General features: G+C 41.1%; 1 protein-coding gene across 1 annotated transcript in view; it reads right to left on the reverse strand.

The window, feature by feature from the left end:
- The window catches only part of DOCK10 (dedicator of cytokinesis 10), a 358,984-nt gene extending 358,152 nt beyond the window's left edge, over nucleotides 1–832 (reverse strand). Inside the window, exon 1 of the mRNA XM_072617984.1 lies at nucleotides 627–832. Coding sequence (XP_072474085.1) covers nucleotides 627–752 — 126 coding nt within the window. The 5' untranslated portion in view covers nucleotides 753–832. The remainder of the gene's footprint in view (nucleotides 1–626) is intronic.
- Nucleotides 833–14,037: the final 13,205 nt, after the last annotated feature.

Here is a 14,037-nt window from a genome sequence, read left to right on the forward strand (position 1 = left end):
CTTGGGGGGCATTTCAATAAGGAAGTAGCTGGAAAAGTGGGGGGGATGGGAGCTGAGTTCTGGAACTAGTGGAAACCACGGGAGACTCAGTGGCCCCCTACTTTCCCCTTGCCTGTCACCCTTTTCTCTGGGTGTCACATGCTCTTTCCCCATATGCATACAAATGTAGAGATAATGATGAATGAATTAATTTAGGGACGTCTTGGACTCTGTCCCCAAGCCACAACAGCTGTTCCAGGCACCTGGCCAGCGGTGGGGATGGAGGCTAGAGGTAAAGCGGGGCGGCCTTGGGATCCCTAGGAGCCCCCAGGTCCTCTCTAATGAACCTGATGCTCCTTGACAGTCCCTCTCCCCGAGGCGCACACCCCTGGGTCTGGCGGCGTTGGGTGACTCTACGCAGGAAAGGGGGACTCAGAGCCGCGCGTGGATCCGCGGACCCCCTCCCTCGGGGGAAGGGGCGAGCAGGGAGCCGCAGCGGAGGAGCGCGCACCCCCACAGTCCCACACACCCCCCCACACTCCCGCGCGCACCCCCACACTCCCGCGCACACCCCCTGGCAGGCTCAGGCACAAGCACAGGCACACGCACCCGCGCGCTCTCCCGGGCGCCCGGTGCCCTGCACTTACCCGCTGCTGCTGCTGCCGGCTGCTGACAGCCAGGGCGGCCGCCGACGCCGCGCTGTGCCGGAGCTCGGCCGCCCCGCCGGGTCTGAGCAGGCTGCGCGTGAACCTGCGGGTCCGCTCTCCGGCCATGGAGCCCCTCGGAGCGTCCGCGCCTCGGGCACCGCTGGAGCGCGCAGCTGGAGAGGAGGCGGTCGCGCCTCCCGCCCGGCGGAGCCTCTCGACCCACCCGCCTTTCAGGAAGCGGAACTCGGAGCGTTTCCCCCCCTTCTCCCTCGCTCAACTATCTAGAGGCGGTTTTCTCCCTCTCCCTCTGGCTCCCCCACCCCACCCCACCTCCTCTCTGGCTGCAGCCGCCGCCGCCGCCCCGGCTTGTGCAGCTTCTGCGCCACTTTGCAAACTCCGCGTCGTTCTTCTTGTCATCCCCGTCCCACTCTCTGGGCTTCCCCTAAGTCGTCTCCGAGGGCACCTCTGGCGCAGCGCTTTCCGCGCCCGACACTGTCCCGCAGTGCCACCCGTGCGCACCCTCCAGCTGTTTGACCAGTCGGGTGGGGGGACAGGCGTGGGGAGAAAGCCTGGTGGGGGTCGTTAACACGACCTGTGCCTCCAGGACACTGTCCTGAGAGAAGGCGCAAGGGCTGCTGCTTTGGCCTCCCTTTCTTACTCAGTCCTTGACGGTCCAGGGCAGGCAAACGACCCCTGGCATCTGGCTGGTCCGACCTATTTCTTTTGGGTTTCGTTCCCCTTCCGATCTTAGTTCGAGTAGGGGTCATGAGCTACAAATTGACCTCTGCAGGCAATGGGGGGAGAATGCAGTGTTTCCAGTGTTGGTAGGATAAGTTTGGGTATCCCTCTTTTTTTAAAAGATTTGTAGTGTTATCACCCACTCTTTCCAATGGCTCTTAACTTTAATATTTTCTGGAGCTCTTTGGGTAAATTAATGTAAGAATTGCCATATTGGGTCAGATTTGTTCTCTATCAAATTCAGAACTGGTTCTAATATACTGGAGAGAAGGTCTGTGCAAGGGTAGGGTTCTCAGAAAGGCCCCCTCTACTAAATCTGGAATCAAGAAACTTGGGTTCTAATCCCATTTTAAACTATTACTCAATGTGTGATTAGGGGCAAGAACCTCAGTTTCCTGAAGGCGCCTAATGACACTTGTAGCTAACCTCCCTCAGAGCTGTGAAAAAACACTAAATGTTTGCCACTGTCTTTCTATTAATCCTGTCTGCATCTTGATATTTCCTTCTGATATTCTCTTGGTATCTTACATCTGACGTATTTAAATGAAACTCATAATCTTTCTCCCTCAAGTCACTAACACAGCTCCAAGCTTTCTATTTTTGTTTATAGTACCACCTTCCACCATCCATTTTATCTCCCTCTTCCTCAGCCCATAATAATCACTTATCAAGATTTTGTTATTTAACTTTCACAATCTCCCCTATTTAATTTTTTTTTACATTCATGGTTATTTTACTAGTTCAGGCCCTTGTCATCTTTCCCCTGTATTGTTACGACCACTTAATAGTCCTTCATGCTTTCAGTTTCTCTCTTAAGCAATTTATCCTCTGGAAAACTTAGAAAATAATCTTTCTAAAAACTGATACCTTAGGTGGTTCCTAGAATGAGGGTCAGCTTTATGACTAGGTGATTGTGAGCTCCTTGAGGCCAGGCACACAGCAGGTGGAAAAAAAATGCTTATTGGCTGGCTGCTTGTCATGATTTACATATAGGTTTTGAGGTGTCAAATACAAATAGAAATGGATCCTCTTCTCTTGATCTCTAGCCCCCTTATCATATCATGATAAGTCCAGTCAAGCCTACTATTCATCACCTCCTCAGCTACATACATACTGCTGAATGAAGATGCAGAAAATCTTGCTACTGTTTTGACTAGGTCCACTACAGATTTACATTATATAATCTCAACTGGGCCCTCACTGCTGCTAGGCGATCCAATTATAATCCCTTTATCACTGTCTCACTCTCCAAAGTGGCTCTTCCAAACCTTTTCATCCCTCCTCAATTTTCCTATGGTTTGCTTCCCTTCCCCTCCCTTAGCCCAGCTGAGAATCTTACTTTGATTTATGTTACAGAAAAAAATGAGGCCTTTCACCATGAGCTCCCTCTTCCCCCTTTGTCCTCATCTCCTGTCACTCTTTGCCTTTCTTCTCCTTCACCTGTTTCACATGATGAAGTGGCCTTACTCCTTACCAAGGCTAACCCTTCTACATGTTCACTGATCCCATTTCATCCATCTTTTCCCACAGAATGTTCCCTTTGTCATCTATTTCACTTATTTTCACTCTTACTCTCTCTTCTGACTCATTCCTTAATGTCTACAAATGTGACCATACCCCTCCCATCCTGAAAAAAGTCTTTACTTGTTCCATCCATACCATCATCCTATATTTCTTCTGCCTTTTGTAGCTAAACTCCTCAGAAAAGGCCATCTACACTTTCTCTCCTCTCACTCTCTTCTTGACCCATTATAATTTGGATTCTGACTTTATCATTCTCCCAGAATTATTTCTCCAAAGTTAACAATCATCTCTTAATTGCCAAATTCAATGGTCTTTTCTCAATCCTCATTCTCCTTGACCTCTCTGCAGCCTTTGACACTAATGGTCACTCTTTCCTCCTTGATTATCTCTTCTCTTTAGGTTTTGAGTCACCACTCTCTCCTGCTTCTTCTCCTACCTCTCTGACCATTCCTTCTCTGTCTCTTCCTGAATCCTCCTCCAGATCACACCCCTAACAATGTGTCCCTCAGGCTTTTGACCTTGATCCTCTTCTCCTTCTATGCTTCTTCACTTGATGATCTCATTAGTTCCCATGGATTTAATTACTGTCTATATGCTGTTTCTCAAAAATTCTCTATTGACCCCCAATCTCCAATCTCTAGCTGCTTTTCAGACACCTCAAACTAGATGTCCAACAGAGATCTTAAACTCAATATGTCCAAAGCAGAACTCATTGACTTTCCCCCTAAACCTTCCCTATTATTGTGCAGGACAACACCATCCTCCTAGTCCTTCAGACTTGCAACCTAGGTGTCATTCTGAATTCCTTACTATCTCTCACCCTCTCACATCAAATTTGTTGTCAAGGCCTGATGACTTCATCAGTATAACACCTCTTGAATATTACCCCTTTTCTCCTTTGACTCTGCTAAGACTTTAATACAGACACATAATACCTTGCAAGTGGGTTGATGAAGTAGCCTGCTGGTGAGTCTACCTGTCTCAAGTGTCTTCCCACTGCAATCCATCCTCTATTCCATGACTAAAGGGATTTTCTCAAACTAAAAGTTCCATCATACCATTTCCTGCTCAATAAATTCAAATGACTACTTATCTTCTTTAGGATCAAATGCAAAATGCTGGGTTTGGTATTCAAAGTCCCTTATAACTTAATTCCCCCTTACCTTTCCAGTCTTCTTGCACTTTATTCTGCCACATCTATTCTTTGATCCAGTGACACTAGTTTTCTGATAGTTCCATGAGCATGATACCTTTATCTCTTGACTCAGGCATTTTCTGTCTCCCATGCCTGGAGTGCTTTTCCTTCTCTGCTCCAACTACTGATCTCTGTGGCTCCCTTTAAGTCCCAACTAAATCCCTCCTTCTATAGGATGTTTTCCTCAGCCCTTCTTAATTCTACTATCTTCTATTTGTTAATTATTTTCTATTTATTCTGCACATAGCTTTCTTTGTAGATATTTGTTGACATGTTTTTATTCCAATTTGAATGTAAGTTCCTTGAGGGTAATGGCCATCTTTTGCCTCTTTTTTGTATCCCCAGTACTTAACAGAGTTCATGGCATAATGTTTATTGATTGGACTGTGGGCTGCATTTTGAATTAGAAACCCACAAATTAACATTATTTATATTGTATTATATTTTTATTTATTTTATTAAATAATTCCTGATTTATCTTATTCTGGTTCAGAATTAAACCAGATTAATTTCCAAATTTAGGCAAGATGATCATTCCTTTCCTTCAGGATGCCAAATTTAGAGGATGCTAGGTGTTTTCAGTACAGAAAAAAAATAATCGACTAGTCTCAGGTTAGTAAGATCAATTAATTAAAATAGAAGAGATACTGAAATCCTCTTCTTTACCACCTTTACAAGCAGAGACACCCAAACATTTGTCTTGTGCTATCAGTTTCCTAGGATCTCTGTTCTTCCCCATCCCCAGCTGAGGATATGCAGATGTGCCACTTGCCTTAAAGCAGTTTGAAAAATTTGTCTAGGAAAATTTCCTAGTTTTAGATCTGAATAATACCTTGATGCAAATTAATTTGTTTTCTGACTATTTATCAGGACCAGAGAGGTCTGAGAGAGTACAAATCCAAACCTAAATAGAGGGCAACCTGAAAAGCAGTTATTGAAGAGATTAAAATACGTCAGCCAACAACATGTCACCTGTAAGAAGCATTCCTAATATCTAATGATACACATACATTGGACATAAAAAAAGACCAAAACGATCAAAAATATTTTATAGAGCTGGAAAAAATAATAATAAAATTCATCTGGAAGAACAAAAAGTCAAGAATATCAAGGGAATTAATGAAAAGAAATGCAAGGGAAGGTTGTCTAGCCAACCAGATCTAAAACTACATTGTAAAGCAGCCATCATTAAAACTCTCTGGTACTGGCTGAGAAACAGAGGGGTGGAGTAGTGGAATAGGTTAGGTACACAAGATACAGTAGTCAGTGGCTATAATGGTCTACTGTTTGATAAACCCAAAGCTTCTGTGAGTTATAAGAACTCACTATTTAACAAGAGCTACTGGACAATAATATGGCAAAAAGTAGTAGTGACCAATATTTTGTACCATATACCAAGATAAAGTCAAAAGGCATACAAGATTTAAACATAAAAATTGATACCATAAACAAATTAGGAGAACAAGGGATAGTTTACTTGTCAGATCTATGGAGAAAGGAAGAATTTATGACAAAAACTGAGATAAAGATTGTTATGAAATACAAAGTGGATAATTTTGATTACACTAAATTAAAAAGGTTTTGCACAAACAAGGTCAACGCAACCAAGATTAGAAGGGAAGCAGAAAGTTGGGAAACAGTTTTTATAGCCAGTGTCTCTAAAAAAAAGGCCTCATTTCTAAAATATATAGAGAACTGAGTCAAACTTATAAGAGGTCAAGTCATTCCCCAATTCATAAATGGTCAAAGGATATAAATGGGAAGTTTTCAGATGAAGAAATTAAAGCTAACTATAGTCATATGAAAAAAAATGCTCTAAATCACTATTGATTAGAGAAATGCAAGTTAAAACAACTCTGAGATACTACCTCACACCTATCAGATTGACTAACATGACAAAACAGGAAAGTGATAAATGTTGTAAAAGATGTGGGAAAATTGGAGCAATAATACATTGTTGGTGGAGTTGTGAACTGATCCAACTATTCTGGAGAGTAATTTGAAACTGTGCCCGAGGGACTATAAAACTGTACATACCTTTTGACACAACAATACCACTACTAGGTCTGTATCCCAAAGAGATTGTAAAAAAGGGAAAAGAACTCACATGTATAAAAATTTTTTTTAGCAGATTTTTTTATGGTGGTCAAGAATTGGAAATTGAGAGGATATCCATCAGTTGAGAAATGGATAAACAAGTTGTGGTATGTGAATGTAATGGAATACTATTGTTCTATAAGAAATGATGAGCAGGCAGATTTCAGAAAAACCTGGGAAGACTTATACGAACTGATGCTGAGTGAAGTGAACAGAACCAGGAGAACATTGTACACAGTAACAGCAACATTGTGCAATGATCAACTTTGATGGACTTAGACTTAGCTTTTTTCAGCAATGCAATGATCTAAGACAATCCCAAAAGACTCATAACTATGGAGTCTGAATGTGGATTGAAGAATATAATTTTCTCTCTCTTTTTCTTTTTCGTGGTATTTCCCTTTTGTTTTAATTCTACCTTTACCACATGACTAATATGAAAATATGTTTAATATGATTGTACATGCATGTATATCTTATATCAGATTGCGTGCTGTCTTGGGGAGGGGAAAGGGGAGAGGAAAGGAAAGATTTGCAACTCAGAATCATATAAAAAGTGAATTTTGAAACCTAAAGCAAAATAAATAAATTTTAAAACTAACAAAAGATTTAGGACTCAAAATTTTTTTTTTCTGTTATCAGCTTTTATTTCCTTTGCCAGATTCTATCAGAAATCTCTGAAGTCCAAGGTGAGGAAAAAGGACATGTTTTTAATACAAATTTCAGGAACCATGTTAGAATTATAATCCAACTAATAAAAACCTGAAACAGAAAAAAAAGATCAAAATGTACCCTGTTTCAATTCATTCCAGAAAATCTGGAGTTATGGTGCACTTAATAAAAAGGCATACAATGGACTGGTAACATGCTGAAAGACACTACTGACAATGAGACAACATCTCCCAGTCTACCCTGTCCCACTTGAGAGTATACAGATACTGATGTCTTGCAATGGTTCCCTCTGGCTCAGTGGATGCAATGTAGAATTGAGAGTCAGAGAGACCTGGGTTCATATACTGTCCTCAACATTTACTAAACACTTCCAACTCCAAATCTCAATGTAAATCTATGCCCCTCCTCCCAACTTCCTTATTTCTGTTGATGGCACCAAGCCATCTTCCCAACCACACAAATTCAAAAAGCCCCAGCCATCTTTGCCTCATCTCCATGTGTTTGTGGATGCTAAGTCCTACTGATTCCACTTTCACAACATTTCCTGTACTCTTCTGCCTTCTCCTCACTTCCACTACTAGTCTTTATGTCAGGCCCTTGCCCACTTTTATCTGAATTGTCCTGGTACCCTCTTGGATCATCACCCTGGCATCTTATTTGACTAATATTTCTTTATGATCCATTCATCTCATGACTACCAAAATAATTTTGTTTTAATGCTTTTTTGTTTTGCATGTTACAATCACCAGCAAACACAAACATTTCAATATACAGAGATTAACAGAAAAGAATTTTAAATAAGAAACTGAGAACTTTAGGAGTTATCTTCCTTATATTAATAAATGTGCTTTTTTTCCTGAATCTCTATCTCTTCTCACTACTGCCCTCTCCTTTTCCTCCCTCACTGAAGCCATCCATTGTAACAAAACAAATCAGTACATTGGGCACATCTGAAATTGTGTATCTTGTTCTGCACCTCTAGTCTGTCACCTCTCTGCCAACTGGTGGGTGGCATGCTTACTCATCAGTCCTCTGAAGAAAGGATTGGTCATTGGTTTAATCAGAGCTCTGAAATCTCCTGAATACTAGCTCCAACATAGCTGGGAAATTTCCAGTAACTTTTTTTGTTTCTAAAATGGAGTACACATTCCTTGGTCTGGCATTCAGGACACTCTACAATCTGATTTCAACCTGCCTTTCTAGTCTTATTTCATAATATTTCCATTCATGCAGTCTATATTCTGGCTAAAATGAACTTGACTCGTTTCCCCTCCCTTCCGTTCATGCTTGGAATGTACTCCCCCTTCATCTATGATTTTTGAAACCTTTCACTTTCTTCAAAGTTTAGCTCAGCTTCTACTCCTTTCCAGGAGCCTTCCATGATTCCTTCAGTTCACAGGAAGGTCCTCTCCGTCCTCCAAGTTTCTTAGAATGCTTTGTCTGAGTGTTTCCTTTCTTTTTAAAAAAATCTACTTTGCATTATTCCTGTGCAACAATAAATCACATTGACCCAGTACAATGACAATCTTTTTTACTTTGTATCTAGTATAGTATCTTGTACACGCAATAAATATTTATTTCCTTGAATTAAAAGGGGGAAAGAGAAAAGGAAGAAGGCTGAAAAATGGAAATTTAGGAATACCTAAGCTAAATTTAACTTACTTCAGAAATTTTAGGAAGATCTTCTTTAAACGCATTCAAATAGAGTCATTACACTTCTTGATTATACTAAGACAAAAACAGCAAAAGATTCTACTTTGCTTGGCCTCATGCTTGGCCATTTTTGATACCTTCTTACTAGATTCCATATCTGATGCGTTCCCAAATCCTGAGAATTCTGCCTCCAGAATATATTTCAAATGGATTACATCCAGAGCCATAACGATGGTGGGCAGAAACGGAGCTCAGAATATCAAGTGAAGAGTCTGCTAAAAGGAATCACAATCCTTCATTTGAAGCTACCAGATAACAGACCAAGCTAAGTTCCTTTGCTCTCCTCCACCCTATTTTCCACCCCCCCTCCCCCTTCCAAATCATCCTACATATTGCTACCAGAGTCATAGGATCTGATTGCCTAAGAACTTTTCACTGCCTCCTATTGCTTAACAAATAAAGTCTGAACTCCTCAGTTCAGAATAAGTGACTCCTCCCCATCCATAATGTGACTCTGGCCCTGCCTTTCTAGTATACTATCATGCCATGCACTACCACTCTTCTCTCACAGGCTCTGTGTTCCAGTCAAGCTAAATTAACCACAATCTCCCAAACATAGGCCATGTTTTCCTTCCTTCTTGTCTTTTCTCATACTATTCTCTGTTCACTAGCTGTGTGACCTTGGGCAAGTCACTTAACCCCAATTTCCTTGTCCTGGGTCATCTCCGGTCATCTTGATGAATATCTGGTCACTGGATCCAGATGGCTCTGGAGGAGAAGTGAGACTGGTGACCTGCACAGCCCTCCCTCACTCAAAACAAAATCAAGTGCAAGTCATGCCATTATTTCTCTGATGGCATGGTCATATTCAGCAACGAAGGACGAACACACACACTATTCTATATAAAATCTGGAATACGCCTTCCTCTACCACTTTCAACTGTAAATTCATGCCCATCCTTCAAGGTCCTTAGATGTTGCCTTCTCAACACAATCTTCCCTGATTCCCCCTTGCTAGTGATATCTTACCCAAGTGTTCTCATGGCACTTTTTAATGTATTTCTCACCTATATGTCAAGGATTCTTGAAATTGTGAATGTTATTATTCCCTCCAAGAATGCTGATTGCAATGCCTCCAGTCCTTAGCAGAAGATCCTTTAAGAATTGCTATAGTTAAGGAAAAAAATCACCAGATGATTAATCTACTGGTGATGAGCCTCTATGAATTTAGCTATGTCAGTTCATACTCCATTATTGGGTCTGTACTTAAAACATATTTAGTTTTGTAGGATGTGCAAAACTTTACACTGTGCTGGCATAGCCTTTGAGTATATCACCCTTCCACTACGGTGGTGCCTTCTACATAGAAAGACATTAAAAAATGTCTGTGAGGTCTCTGGTACACATTGAAAGGTAGTCCTTTTTGATCATTTTTTTTTCTTGACAGGGAGCCAACATTTCTGTCTTTTAATAAGCATTCTATGTATCAGTATTTTGGTAAGTCACTTAACATTCCTGGTCCTCAGCTTCTTTAGTTATAAAGTCAATAAACATTTCTCATGTACCTACCCTATGCAAGACACTGTGCTAAGCCCTGGGAAAAATATTAAGATCCTATGATTTATGAATGTTCCCTGCGTCCAGAGGACCTAAAGTAGTTCCTCCTAAATGGTTTGCCTTTATGACTTCTAAAGTGATTTGGAAACTTCAAAGTGCTCTATTTTATAATGTTAGTCATCATTGTTATCATCATCATTATCATCACCATCCTCATCCTCATCATTATGTCTGGAAGCAGATGATTAGAAGTCAAACTAAGGAGTTTGGACTTTATTTGACAGGCAATAAGTAAATATTAAAAAGGTTTTGAGTAGCAGAGTTGCATGATCTTACCAGCACATGAGGAACACTAATTGCTCAGTGACATATAAAATAGATTAGAATGGATCCAGAAAAGATGTGAGAAAAAGAGAATGGTTAAGAAACGATTACAGTAATTCAGGTGAAAAGGCATGGGGGCCTGAGCTAGGACGATGGTAGTGAGTATAGTGAAGAGGGAAGCCATGTGAAAGATATTCTGTAGGTACTAACAGAATCTGGGGATTGGTTAGATATGGAGCTAAGAAAGAGGAAAGAATAAAGATGATATAGAAATTTAAAACCAGCATTACATGGAAAATGGTGATGGCATTAATAGAACTGGGAGTGGGGAGAAGGGATGGTTTCAGAAAAAGATGAGGAGTTCATGATAAGTTTGAGGAACAATGCTTGCAGATAAGTTAAAATGCTAGCCCACAACAGCTTGTTTAATTCTTAATGTTGTCTGGGTCCCCATTCTTTAGGAGAAGGTGGCCACATGGTTGAAGAAAGAGAAGGAAGAAAAGAGGAGAATTATCTTAACTTTTACTGGGATTATGACTGTTGTAAGGCAAAAATTTCCAAAAAAGCCTAAGTTTATCTTTAGCAAATTCCTACTTCCCTTTCTGCATTGTACCCCTTTAACATTTCCTAGTACATTGTGACCTCATCTTATGGAGTACTCTTATACTCTTAGAAGGAGGGCTGAAGAGTCTCCATCTTTCCCTCTTCTCAATCTATGCTTAAGACATCACTTAACTTCCCTCTCTATAACAAAGCATCTTTCCCTTAATAAAGCTAATCTACATGCTATGAGGAAAACAATAGGCTCAATCTAACTTAAACTGAGATAAATTGCCGATATCAACTCTCCAAGAGCTAGTTTCCTCTTTTAAAAATAAATAGGTGTAGTGACTGGGCATGTGATTTCATTGGGACAGGGAAATCTCCCTGGAGGAAATTCCCTCCACCAATGTTGGGCATAATCATCAATAAACATTTATTAAATGCTTACTATGTGTCAGGCACAGTGCTAAGCATTGGGGATACAAAAAGAGGTAAAAGACAGGCACTGTCCTCAAAGAATCAGGTAGAAAACATGTAATCAAATATCTACAAGGAAGGCTATATGTAAGATAAATAGGAAATAATTAGTGGAGGACACATGTGTGTGTGTTTTCGTCCTTCGTTGCTGAAGAAGATCACGCCATCAGAGAAATAATGACATGACTTGCACTTGACTTTGTTTTGAGTGAGGGAGGGCTGTGCAGGTCACCAGTCTCACTTCTCCTCCAGAGCCATCTGAATGCAATGACCAGATACTTATCAGGATGACTGGAGATGACCCAGGAAGAGGCAACTGAGGTTAAGTGACTTGCCCAAGGTCACACAGCTAGCGAGTGCCAAGTGTCTGAAGTGAGATTTGAACTCAGGTTCTACCTAACTCCTGCACTGGTGCTCTATCCACTGCACCACCTAGCTGCCCCAGCAGAGGGAAGGCACAGGAGTTTATAAGGGTTGGGGAAGGCTTCCAGTAAAAGATGATTTTAGTTGGGACTTAGAGGAAGCCAAGCAGATCAGGAGTTGGAGTGGAGAAGGGAAAGCATTCCAGGCATGAAGGACAGCCAGAGAAAATGCCTGAGTCAAGAGATCTGGAACATCTTGTTCGTGGAGTAGTCAGGAGGCCAATGTCACTGGAATGAAAGATATGTGTGGAGGCGGAAGGTGGAAGAAAACTAGAGAGGTAGAAGTGGGGCTAAATTATGAAGGGCTTTGAATGACAAATAGAGCATTTTATTTGATCAGGAGAGGATGGCATGAGACCAGGAGAGAGTAGCGATCCAAAAATCTAGAGGAAAGAGAGGATTAAGAAGGAGAAAGCTACCAACAATGTCAAAGGCTACAGAGAGGTCAAGGAGAATGAAGACTGAGAAAAGGTCCTTAGATTTGGAAATGAAAAGATGATTATTAACTTTAGAGAGAGTAGTTTTGGGGGAATTTATCATCCAGATTATAATAGATTAAGAAGAGAGTGAGAAGAGAAAAAGTAGAGGCATCTATTGTAGATGGACTTTTCTAATGAATTAATTTAGTTGTAAAGGGAAGAAGAAAAAAATATTGGATGATAGCAGAGCTGGAGGGATCAAGTGACTATTTTTTCCAGGACATGAAAGACATGGGAATGTTTGCAGGCAGTAGGAAATGCAGAGAGAGAGAGAGGGGGACAGAGAGAGAGAAAGAGAGAGAGAGAGAGAGAGAGAGAGAGAGAGAGAAAGGGAGAGAGGGAGAGAGAATAACTGAAAGAGTGAGAATAACAGAATCTGTTGGAGGAGATGGGAAAGAATGAGATTGCTTGAAAAAACAGAGGGGTTAGACTTGGTAAGGAGTAAGGCCACTTAGCCATGTGAAACATGGCTGAAGGAGGAGGTAGTAGCCACACCTTCCCCACAACTCATAATTGATGTTAGTTGCCTAGAGAGAGCAATGAAAGGGTAAATGATTTACAAAATATCACAAATCCAGGACATCAGAGGTAGAGCTTGAAATGAGGTCTTCCTAACTCCAAGGTCAGCTCTCTCCATTGAACAGAGCTGACTAACCCAAATAAATCACCAATTAGTGGAATTTCAGTAAGTGTGACAAAATAATACGAAAAATTCTGCCATCGAGGGGGAGATATTTCTGGGCAGGGGATCAACATTGGAGAAAGGTTAGCCCTCCTTGGAACTCAGCCCCCCAAAGTAAGCCCCCTTAAGCTGTTTCCATTTTTTGATAACATCCTCTCTTTTCCCCACAGGTTGTCTAAACAGCTCCATGTGTTTTTTATAGTGATTCTTTTGGCATCAATGGAGGAGTCTCTGGCACTGGAGTGGAACCAAATGCACACCCCCTTCCCCTTTTCCCTTACCTCATAAATACAGAATGGGTCATTTTTGAATTGGGTGTTTGCAAGTCAGGAACTATTTATGTGTGCTATGGGAGAGAGGTTATCATTATGAGTTATCAAAAAATGTTGTCCCAAGTTGTTACTCAAATCAGAGGATCTGGTGGGGGAGTATGTATGTGAAAAGTGTTGATCTGTTTTGAAAGAAAGAAGTAGAGAGAGACAGGATAGAATGTACTTAATGAGTTGACCTCAGAATCCTGTCAACTTGGGATCCAGTCCTGCCTTTGACATAAGCTCTGTGACCCTGGATAAAGGGTCAGATTTAACTGCTCAGTGTCCCGGGCAACTTTCCTCACTGGGAGTTCCCTATATCAGTGTAACCACAGGTGTAGTAGAAAAAAAAAACCAAGCAAATAAAAAAGTCCCCTAAACCTTAAAAAAAAAAAAACCAGAGAGGAGAGAACTTATGCCACAAAAGTGAGGTTAATGTTTTTCTCTAAGGATCTTTAGAAGGCATACCTGGGATAACTTAGGGAAGTTTCCTTTGGATGAATTTTGACAAGTCCAAAAGGAGATGGAGGAAGTACAAGGGTACCACTACTCACTCCTTCACAATGGTGTTAGGTATTATAAACACCATTGAGTTCATTTCACAGGTGTGGAAACTGAGGCTCATTAAGATGAAATATTTTGCCCCAGTGCTTTGCATCTCTCATAAGGCACTCATATGCTACTTTAGGTTATTGCAGTCTTATTGGTACTCAAAAATACTTGTTGAATTTGAAGAA

This window comes from Notamacropus eugenii, chromosome 6, assembly GCF_028372415.1.
Source record: "Notamacropus eugenii isolate mMacEug1 chromosome 6, mMacEug1.pri_v2, whole genome shotgun sequence".
Classification (NCBI taxonomy): Eukaryota; Metazoa; Chordata; class Mammalia; order Diprotodontia; family Macropodidae; genus Notamacropus; species Notamacropus eugenii.